Genomic DNA, 11,052 nt, shown 5'->3' on the forward strand with positions numbered 1-11,052 from the left:
TGTTTACATACACCAGGTAGCTGTGGGTTCTATTTAGCAATATATTGCTTGTGAATGTCTTTTGTATAAGGCTGGAGTAACCACACAGGTCAGGGAGATGGTCACTTTCTTTCCGCCACTATCACATTCACAAAGCCCAACTCATTTTCTCTATGTATTAGATGTCTAAGTCACTACTCAAAATTAACACTATTTCGCCGGGTGGTAGTAGTGCACACCTTTAATCCCAGCACTCGGGAGGCAGAGGCAGGTGGATCTCTGTGAGTTCGAGGCCGGGCTGGACCGACAGCCTCCAAAACAATACAGAGAAACCTGTCTCATAAAACCAAAAAAAATAAAATAAAATAAAATAACACTATTTCTTCAGTCATTTGTTAAATTGGTAATGGATGGGGCTGGAAAAGTTTGAGTTTGCAAGAAATACAAGACCTTTCTTCTGAGAATCAGTTAGGGATGGGGAGTATGGTGGGGGTGGGGAATACACATTTCCTGCCTTTAGCTACGTGTCGTTGTAAACTGCAAATCACTTTGCTACTTTGAGTGGTGAAGCCATTTATTTTGGTCTGTAACAACTGGTTGACTGTAAAGTTGGCTAACCTGGATATTTCAGTCAGTCCTCTTTAGTTGGTTCGTTTTGACTGGCTGCACAATCCCGATTGGTCTTGAACTTGCAGATCTGTACTGTAGGCCTCTAAAGAGCTAAGATTACAGACAGGAGCTGTTGAACTGTTTAAAGAGCACTCTTACTAAGCACACTGATTTTATATATGCTACCTGTGGGTGGAAGGGCTAAAAACCTCCACAAGTTAATGGCTAACTAATCACTTGGAGGAGGGAACAACTGAGAGTACTTCTCTCCCATTGGCCTGTGGGCGTGTCTATGGGCACTGCCATCCCTAGGCAGGTGGTGGGTGATGAGAAGGCAGTAATCTTGTCTCTGGGTCTTGTCTCTTGTCCTCCCACTGGGTCTCTGCTTCAGTCCCTGCCCTAACTCCCCTCAGTGATGAACCTGGAAGTTAATGGTAAATTGCTTCCTCCCCAAGCTGCCTGTGGTCAGGATGTTTACCACAGACAAAATCAAAAGATAAATAATTTTATCTAGAACAAATTAACTCCATAAAACTTACATAGGTGAAAAGCAACCCTACCACAGGAAAACTAGCCCAATACCCTACCCACAAATCCTTTCACAGTTGGCATTCTCATTGGCAAGTCGCACAAGGATATGAATGTTCTAATGTCTGGTAAATAATCTATAGGAATTGCTTCTAATATAAATTTAGTTGGTTTTCAAACCTAAGTGGTTTTTTGTTGTTGTTTTTTGGTGTTTTTGAGACAGAGTTTCTCTGTGGCTTTGGAGGCTGTCCTGGAACTTGCTCTTGTAGGCCAGGCTGGTCTGGAACTCACAAAGATGGACCTGCCTCTGCCTCCTGAGTGCTAGGATTAAAGGTGTGCGCCGCCACCACCCGGGTCAGATAGCATTCTTAAATCAGTGTGTTTAGTAAGAGTGCTCTTTAAACAGATCCCAAGGCTTCATGAAATAGTGTCTTCAGCAGTTAAACCTCAGTAACATGACCACTCTCCCACTCTCTTACCCCCGCCATGCACAAACTCTGCTCTCAAAGTGCCTAACACTTTTTAAGTAATCAGGACCCAATTAATCTAATTGACTTTCAGGCTGACTAATCTAAAACTCTAACCACTGAGGGCAAGCCTAAACTGTAAGTGTGCTAATATTCAGTAGTACTAAAGGGGCACTGAAAAGACTAGGAAGTAACAACTGGTGTGTTCTGGAGATGCTTTATTTAGAAAAAGACCAACACTGACTTTCAGATTTTAATTTTTAAAATGGCACCCTAACTAAACATAGCTAGTTCTTGATACTAAAAGTATTTACACATGGAATACAAAATAAATAAACAGTAACTAAAAAGGATAGTTATCCGCTGGTTCATTTTGCACTCCCTCTGTTCATCTTCTGCTGCAGCTTCCGATGTCTTTTGTAAATCCTCCTCTTTCTTGCTGTGAGATCTACTTTGGGCTCTGGTTTCACCCACTGTATTTCTACTGGTTTTTCCTCTGCTGGTATAACAAAGACATCTGCAGTGGGGTCATGTGGAAGAAGAGTCTTTGGTTCTTTCTTCTTCAGTTTCTGAACATCTTTTACTTGCTGTTTCTCTCTGTACTTTGCAGCTGTGATGGACCTTACAATACGCCGATGCTAGACACAATAAAGAGTTTATGTTTTAGAACAAGGCCTTTGCTTATGTCTCTTTACCAGAATCATTTTTTAGAAACAAGTAGTAATTTGCAGGTATAGGTGTAGCAGAACAAATTTAGTCATATGGCTGGTAAAACACTAATTACAAAATAAATAAATAAATAAAACCCCATCCCCAAAAACACACACAATCAAAATGCCCAGCTTACCATGTTGGGAGACTGGTAATGAGGATTTTCATATAAAGTTGGTCCTCCAAAGCTTCCCTGAAAAATCTTGATGAGATTTAAGACAAATCGAGGTCCTATTTCCACTAGAGCAGCATCTTCTTCTATAATCTTCAATAAAAAAAGAAACACTTCTCTGATTTGGATATAATATTGCCAGAAGGTAAGCTAGCCAAGACGTCATCACAAATATGCTCTAAATATTGATAAACCAAGCATGGCACACTTTTAATCTCAGCAGTGGGGGCTGTGGCAGAGGCAGGTGGATCTATGCCTCATCTGTTCCAGACCAGCCAGAGCTACATAGAGGGACACTGTCTCAAACAAACAAACAAACAAACAAACAAAAAATTGAAGCACAAGACCACAATTGAAAATCTGGAAAATGAGAACTTGGCAAACGTCAAATCACAACACTTCTCACAGGAGTCAGTTCTCTCCTACCACATGTCCCAAAACAAACTGAGATTGTCAAGCTTAGTGACAAGTATTTCCCAGCTGAGCCATCTCAGCAGCCCACTTTTCCAGATGGCCTGTCACTGGCACCTGGAACTTGCAGATTAAAATAGGCTGGCCAGCCAACAAGCCCCAGTCTCTACTTCTCCAGATCTACGATTGCAAACAAGTGCCACTTACGTCTCACATCTTCATGCTTACATCACAAACTTTACCCCTGTGTTTTCATATCTTGAGTCTCACAAGCATTAATGTTCCTTTTTATTGTCTGTTGAGACAGGATCTCTTTACATAGCCCTGGCTGTCCCAGAACTCACTATGTTGAACAGGTTGGCCTCGAAGTCACAGGGCTTTGCCAGGCATTCACATTCTTAATAGATCTACTCTCTGAAGTTAAATTTAATTGATACTGTGAAGAATCTTCTATAAAACAAGCAGACAGAAGCCCTGTGTCCATCATGAAATCTTGTTCTCTACTTCTTGGGTTTTCTGCACATAAATTCCTGCTTAGAGAATTCTAGCATCACCATCCCTACTTCTGATGATTCATGCCATGACTCACCTAAGTTGTTACTATAGCAAGTATGTTTTCCTAAGTCTTCACAGCATCCTACCCATCTACCTTCCACATTCTAACCCTTCAGGAGAAAAACAATGAACTGTCCTTTACAGGACTCAGGAAAGGCCGGAAGCCACTCAGCCCACAGATTTCCAATCTATTTTCCTTTTTTAAATGAGTACAGTGGCACGTTACAAATGATCTAGGTCACATCAACTGACAACCATAAAGAGAGATAGGTAGATAGGTAGAGATGATTTTAGGTATGTGGCAGCACACAATCATTTGTCACAAATATCTGAAGAGACATGGAGATACTTAAAACAAAAGAAAACACATTTGCATTGTTAGTAATGTTACATATCTCAATATATTTAAACCCATAAAAAAGCAAGGCCAAGCTAACCTGGAAGTTCCGAAACCATATCCTGTTATCCAGAATGGTGAATGTAAACACGTGGTCCACGAATGGCTGACTCTTGGGATGATACCGTGGTGTACTAAAGATCTTGTAGAAAATAAGCCTGTCAGTGTTTCATTCCAAGGCACAGGATGTGCTATGATGTCTAAGTTAACAAGCAAGTTCAGAGAAGACAATTATCTACTATACACTCCTAAAAATACTTCTAGGAAAGTTATTTACCTGAATTAAGAGTTCTTTTAACAAAGCATAATGTGGCAATTCATCAAAAGCCTAGAAATAAAAATATGAACACATTATTGAAAATCAAGAGTTTTAAAACTTTCTTATATTAACTAAGTAGAATTATTAACTAAGTAGAATTATCTATGTAACTGTATCTACTGAAAGTCAACCACTACAGTTAGACCACACACTGAATGAGAAACTTACAGGGTCAAAAGACAAAAGGGGGCGAGAACCTTTCAAGCAATTTCCAGTCATCTTCAGTTCAGCCAGGGTATGAACTAAAGAATTACAATGAAACCAAAGTTAAGACTTTTGACACAATTATTCCCAAACAGTGCTAAAATTTTCATTTAGAAGTTAAGTCAAACTTACTATTTTGAACTAAGAATTTGGCAGATGGCCCATGAGGTGAATTTGAAAGCCTGAAATATATGAAGGAAACTTTTCAACAGATTAGAATGTACAGTGCAGTGAATGTTCACCATTACAAAAAAAGCACGAGTATGGTTAAGACAGGATGTCTATTAATATAAAATGCACATGTCTACAATATAAGACAGCCCATGTCTATAATATTCATGTTAAATGTTCTTTAGGGGCTTCAAATATTACATAATCAAACAAGTCCAGTCTAGTTCTCCCTTTTACATAAAAGGATGATCCTGTTATAAGATGTACAAAGAATAAACCTACTTAAACAGTCCCAACTCAATTCTATTATCGTATTCTCTTACCACATATAGAGATCCTGCTTTTTCTTAGCTTCAAAGTAGATGCATTTATTGCAGTTTTTCATTTCACAGACCTAAAAAAAGGGGGGGGGGCAACAAGATATTATTCTTAAGACCTAAAGTTAATTCACTGCAATAAATAGCCAGATTTCTCCAAAAAGTTTTAATCAAGGCACTAAAAACAATCTGTGTATATTTATTCACAGAATTTTATTTCCTTTCTGGCACTCTACTCAAAGTAAACCTGAGGTTTAATAACTCTCTCAACTCTCGTCTATGGTATGATGTATTTGTTTTTTACTGGTAGGGTACCACGCAGCCCAGGCCAGCCTTATCCTGATACTCTGCCTTCTCCTAAGTGTTGGATTACAGGCCCAGATGGCCTAATATTTTAGAGAACTAGTGTCCTTGCTGTTACTGAAGATCTCTCCTGATTATAGTCCTATGCACAAACTACAATGACTCAAAATAAAGCACTAGGTATAAGAGATGCAATAATTAAACATCACAAAATATAGCTGTAAGAGAACCAAAGATACCCTTTATTTTAACCATCAAATTTTTAGTTTTTTTAATTTTATAGAATTTAATTTATTTACACAGGCTTTTGTTCATAAATTAAAGGATTAGTCAAAAGTAAGCAAAACTTGCTTCAAAGTGGTTTAATCAGCATCTTAAAAGTGTCATGTTGTGTGTCTTCCCACTCCCCCATCATTCTGTAGACCAGGCTGGCCTTGAACTCAAGAGATCTGCCTACCTCTGTCTCTCAACCATGCCCATTTTAGGTCATATTCAAGATTTAAATTTCACCCTTAAGAAACACAAAAGCGGGCTAGAGAGATGGTTCAGAGGTTAAGAGCACTGCCTGCTCTTCCAGAGGTCCTGAGTTCAATTCCCAACAATCAAATGGTGACTCACAACCATCTGTAATGAGATCTGGTGCCCTCTTTTGGCCTGCAGGGATACATGCAGACAGAATATTGTATACATAATAAATAAATTAATCTTAAAAAAAAAAAGGAACACAAAAGCACCATAAGAATAAACGCCTATGGTTAGTAAACTCAAACTACTCAAGGTGTGAAACTTGCCAACTTAAGAACTCTAGGTACAACATTTTCTTTCTTTTTTTGTTTTTGTCATGTATCTTTAGTTGCTGCTTTTATTTTTTAAAATATTTTCTAGGTCTTTGCATCTGCCTTCTCAACTGGAAGACTCTTCCACCAGTTTTCTTTAAATATGGAATAGTAAGTTGGCAATTCCCCTTCAGAAAGGCTTTTCCAGTCTAGCTCAGTAATGAAAAACCCACACATTGCTTTATTTGTAAATCCTGTTTATGTCCCATCTCCCTCACTAGAATGAAAGGTCCCCAACAAAAGGAATTGTTCTAGTTCTGGTCAACAATGCTGCCACAGCTTGTACAATAATGCTATGTCATATCAACATTTGTGCCAAACTACAAACAAGAGCCTTTCAACAGCCAAAGAATTATATTAAAACTGTTTAGAAAATTTTGCTTTGTATCTTCAACAGCACTTTGAAATTTTAACTATTACTAGTCTGTATTACCCAAAGAACAAATTTTCCCTGAACATTTATTACTGATAAAGTACCTTTTTACAATAAGTTTTCTATAAATAGCCAACATTTTTTAAATTTTATATACATTGGTTGGTAATTCTTATGAGTACCTACCGTAAGTTTCATATATGATATCACGGAAGAAAAATAACTGAGAGGTTAGTGAAATTAATAAAATTTGGATTATTCACAAAGATTTTTTTACAAGTCACTAAATAACCTTTGTTAAATCAGTCATTGAGTTGATAAAATATTTGTAATTAATTTTAAAATTACCTCGTTTATCACAAATAATTTATCTTTACGGTCCATTTTAGTATCTATAAAAAGAAAAAGAAAGCAAGTAAATTATGGATTTGAAGACTACCTTACTTTGATTACATATGCTATCTAGATAATTATTTCTACAATAAAGACTTTTAAGACTGATTAATCCTAAAAACTATTTAACCACTTCATTCATATAAACCAAACAAGCAGTGGGCAGATAGTGCAGTGCATACTAGCCACTGTATTGGGTATTAGAACCCAGGGTGAGGCACAAGCCAAGCAAGAACTCTACCACTGAGCAATAGCCTTTTTTTTTTAAATTTTACCCAGCCCTTTTTTTACTTTTATCTTCAGATACTCTCACTAATTTTGCTCAAACAGGCCTTGAACTTTAAATTTTCCAACCCCAGCTTCCAAGTAGCTGAAATTATAGGCCTGTGCCTCCTGGCCTGGCTCGAAACAAAAACTATTTTCTTTATTTTTTAAGAGAGGGTCTCATGTAGTGCAGGCTAGCCTCAAGTCCCTATGTAATGCAGGGTGACCTTCAATTCCTGATCCTCCTGCTTCATCTCCCTATCACTGAAATGAAAGTTACACACCATTACACCTAGCTTCCAGAAATAAAGACACAAGCTATGCAGACCAAGCTGGACTTGAACTCAAGAGATCAGGTTGCTTCTACCTCCTAAATGCTGGGTCTAAATTAAATAAAGTGTGTGCCACCACCCCTGGACAAAACTTACAATTTTAACTAATGAAAATATAATTTTGAATCAAATAAGCCAATTTTAAAATTGGCTTTGGATAACCATAGAAATGAAACGAACCAATGAAAATTCTGAATTAGTTGCAGGGATTGACGAAAGCACAGCCAATGTCAGCTTGAGAAGCACTAAAGAACCAACCATTATGTGAAACACAATACAGAAGCATCTCAGGACACAGCCACACAGCAGTACAGAAGTCTAAACTCAGGAGCAAACAGTTTCCACTAGCCTCTACAACAGAACACTGGTACGCCATGGGTGGTGGCACATACTTTAGTCCCAACACTGGGCTGAAGCAGGAGGATCTTTTTGAGCTGAAGGCCAGCCTGGTCTACACAGTGACCTCCACGACAGCCAACCAGCAAAGACCCTGCTTCAAACAAACAAACAAATTTAAGCATGTACAGTAAAGTTTTAAAAGTTCAGAAAGCAATATATGCCAGTCCTTATTTAGTATCCCACCCATCTTCTGACCTTGGAAGCCACTGTAATGAAAGTGTCCTTGAACCTTTAGAAAATGTTTCTATATTAAGGTACATGTTTAAAGTAAAGAAAATGTAGATTTTTGTCAATAATTTATAAAATATTAAATTTCTTTAAAAATCTGGCACTTGAAAAAATGAACTTTAGAAATGTATGTGTCCCTATCCATTCATTCAGAGGTCAACCTCAAGTGTTTTTCTTCAGGTGCGGTTCACCTTGTTTTTTTGAGACAGGATCCTTAAACTGGCCCAGAGTCTGCCAACTAGGCAAGGCTGACATGTCAGCAAGCCCCAGGTATCCGCCTGCCACCATTTTCTAAGAACTACTTATAATTGTGAACTATCACACCCAGCTCCTTTATGGCAGTTCTGGGAATTAAACTCGGGCCCTCTATATCACTGACTGAGCTATACCCCCAACTCTTGTACTGCGGCTCTTTACCTGATAAGGCTGGGCAAACAAGAAAGTTTGTAAATAATTTTGAAGTACACAATATTAAAGTACCTGCTTTAGAATGGGGCATCAACATTCTCAAATCTTGCATTAAGTGTCTTGTTCTGAAATTTATTCCTCTGGAGGAAAAAATGAGGATTCTCTCCTTATTTTTCCATTTGCCCTAAAGAAAAGAAAACATTAAAAGGTTTTAACATCTTGTGTTAAACTTCTCTGGTGTTTTTCTGACAGTTTTTAAAAGTTTCCAGAACCAGACATGGTGTATACCTCCAAAGCCCCAGCTAGTGGGACTCAAGCAGGAGAATCACTCAAACCTAGGAATGTAAGACTATACTGAGAACGTAGTGAACCGTCTAAAACAAAGAAACTACTATAAGGTTTCTTTCTTAGCACCCTTTCATTTTTCTAATTTTAATTCTCTCCATTACAGTCCCCTAGGCTGATTCCCAGTTTAACTATCCACAGAAAGGTAAGAAAGCTTTCTAGCCCTAATAATACATGTATTAGAGTCTCAAACTCCAATGTTTTTTTTTTGTTGTTGTTTTTGGTTTTTTTTGGTTTTTCAAGACAGGGTTTCTCTGTAGCTTTGGAGGGTGTCCTGGAACTCACTTTGTAGACCAGGCTGGCCTGGAACTCACAGAGATCCACCTGCCTCTGCCTCCCAAGTGCTGGGATTAAAGGCGTGCACCACCAACGCCCGGCTCAAACTCCAATGTTTAACACTAAATTTTGCCATACTTTTATCTGGCCAATTTCTTTCCCATCTTCCTTTTCCTCTCTTCCTACTACTGTCATTTTACTTCCTCAGACTCTGGATAGTCCATTTGCCCTTGTTTTCTTACAGGTATCATAAGCACTACTAAATACCATCAGCTCTCTTTACAACAATTTGTAAATCTTACACAGTATCTCTGTAGACTCAGAAAGATCTGCCTGCCTCTGCCTCCTGAGTGCTGGGATTAAAGGCGTGCACCACCAACGCCAGACTCCCGCCCGACTCAGTGTCCTTAAACCCTTATAACTGATTATCAGCTGCAAAACTCTTGAATTTCTGGCTTTCCCTGACAAAAAGCACTTCTGACAGTTACCTAACTAGCACAATTTAATCTTTTAAAAGCACTGTCCAAGTCATGACTTTACCTCCCAGAGATTTCCAAAGTTCAAAATGGCACATACCCTCTATGACTGGATTCTAAAATATTTTGACTGTTTATATCACCACTGCCCAACACTGGCCCTGAACCTGCTCATCCAACCAGGTTCTAGTTTTTATATTTTCTCCATCTCCCATTTTAATGCCATGGATGAATTATTTTCTCTCCTTGAATATCGAAATTAAACCCTTTCTCTGAAATCCAGCTCAAAGGGTTAAGTCCTTCATGTTTCCTTACTATCCTAAAAGTAATCTTTATCTCATGAATTCCAATGAATGTGTCATAGTGTGATTCAGATTATAGACTCCAACATGTTTCCGTCCAGCTCCTAAAAGAGGGGAAGCACTAACATAACATCTATCGAAAACATAAAAGTCCAGCTCATGCTTCTCAAAAGTAATTTTTTCAGACAAGCATCCAAGATTTAACTGTCAATTAAAACTGGGCTACAATTTACACTCACCTGTCACACTTCCCTTTTCCCTAAGTGCTATAGTACCACACTAAGCTGAGGACAGACATTAACAAGTCTAAGGTACTATCTTTTCCTCCACTAATACGCCTTGCCTAAGGGGTTTTCAGCTGGCTGAACGTTAACTCCGCTTGCCTTTTGAACAAAGATGTAATTTTCTATGAAGGCTTCTTTCCTTCCAAACGCCAGTGTTTCCGGAAGAAGTCTTGTTCATCTCCCGAGATGCCAGGGCCGGGGAAACTCACCTTGATATAGTGGGTCGCAGTGCTGAACATCAATAAAATCCATGGTCTAGTCTAGCTTTGTATTATCCCTTGAGTTAAAGATCCAACCAAACAAGTTAGGGTCACAACACTTGACTTGAAAATAAAGGCTGGGCAAGCAAGCTTCGGTATCCCTGTCTGAAACCGGCCACCCAGCCAGAATATGGAAGGAATAAAGTAAATACAGAAAGGAAAAGAACTAACGACGACGACAAAAACCAAGGAAAAGCACTACCGTGGGAAGATGGGGGAGGACGAGTGAAAACATCACTAGAATACGACTTTCTTTCACCTCCCTGTGAGCTGCTTACGGTCTACGGACGGCTATCTCAAGGAGGCCGCCTGCAGGGAAATTAGACATAAACACTGTCCGGTCCCGTCAGGGGGCCCCTAAGCTCGTGAACAAGAGAAGCTTTGGCTACAGTCACGTCCGTAGCGGGTCACGAAGCTTACGCTGCACGCATCGCCCCGGAGCTGGGCCTTTTACCTTGCAAACGGGACCTGGAATGCGATCTCTATCTTCTTCCTCTACCTCCTTTTCCCCAGCGGCCTGCTTAGCTGGCTGCCCGGAATCTTTCCGGCTCCTTTTTGGCTTCTTTGCCTGAACCTCCAAGCTCCCACGCCGCTTCCTCTTGGTCGCCGCCATCTTGACTCGCCGCGTTAGCTGCAAGCCGCACTTTCCGGTCCTGCCGCTCGTTCCTCCTTCCGGTCTCTCTATGGTAGAGCACACTAGGATCTGGATTAGTCATCCAGCGGTAGGGCGCCA

The 11,052-nt window shown here is 39.4% G+C and overlaps 1 protein-coding gene across 1 annotated transcript; it reads right to left on the reverse strand.

Moving 5' to 3' along the window:
• Positions 1-1,786: 1,786 nt before the first annotated feature.
• Brix1 (biogenesis of ribosomes BRX1) lies at positions 1,787-10,974 on the reverse strand. The gene is made up of 10 exons (XM_040757616.1): positions 10,774-10,974; positions 8,449-8,560; positions 6,701-6,744; positions 4,847-4,917; positions 4,485-4,534; positions 4,317-4,390; positions 4,107-4,157; positions 3,870-3,971; positions 2,431-2,559; positions 1,787-2,221 (listed from the first exon to the last, which is right to left on the reverse strand). The coding sequence occupies exons 1-10, from the start codon at positions 10,930-10,932 to the stop codon at positions 1,952-1,954; spliced, it is 1,062 nt and encodes a 353-aa protein (XP_040613550.1). The 5' UTR covers positions 10,933-10,974; the 3' UTR covers positions 1,787-1,951.
• Between the last annotated feature and the right edge of the window lie 78 nt (positions 10,975-11,052).

Source organism: Mesocricetus auratus, unplaced genomic scaffold, assembly GCF_017639785.1.
Source record: "Mesocricetus auratus isolate SY011 unplaced genomic scaffold, BCM_Maur_2.0 Super-Scaffold_100015, whole genome shotgun sequence".
Lineage (NCBI taxonomy): Eukaryota > Metazoa > Chordata > Mammalia > Rodentia > Cricetidae > Mesocricetus > Mesocricetus auratus.

Excerpts from the sequence above, each read along its gene's own strand:
- Brix1 (XM_040757616.1), bottom strand. The coding sequence starts at position 10,932 with ATGGCGGCGACCAAGAGGAAGCGGCGTGGGAGCTTGGAGGTTCAGGCA. Across the intron at positions 4,391-4,484 it reads CAAATTCTTAGTTCAAAATA|TTCATACCCTGGCTGAACTG; the intron begins GTAAGTTTGACT and ends GTAATTCTTTAG. Across the intron at positions 2,222-2,430 it reads ATTACCAGTCTCCCAACATG|CATCGGCGTATTGTAAGGTC; the intron begins GTAAGCTGGGCA and ends TATTGTGTCTAG.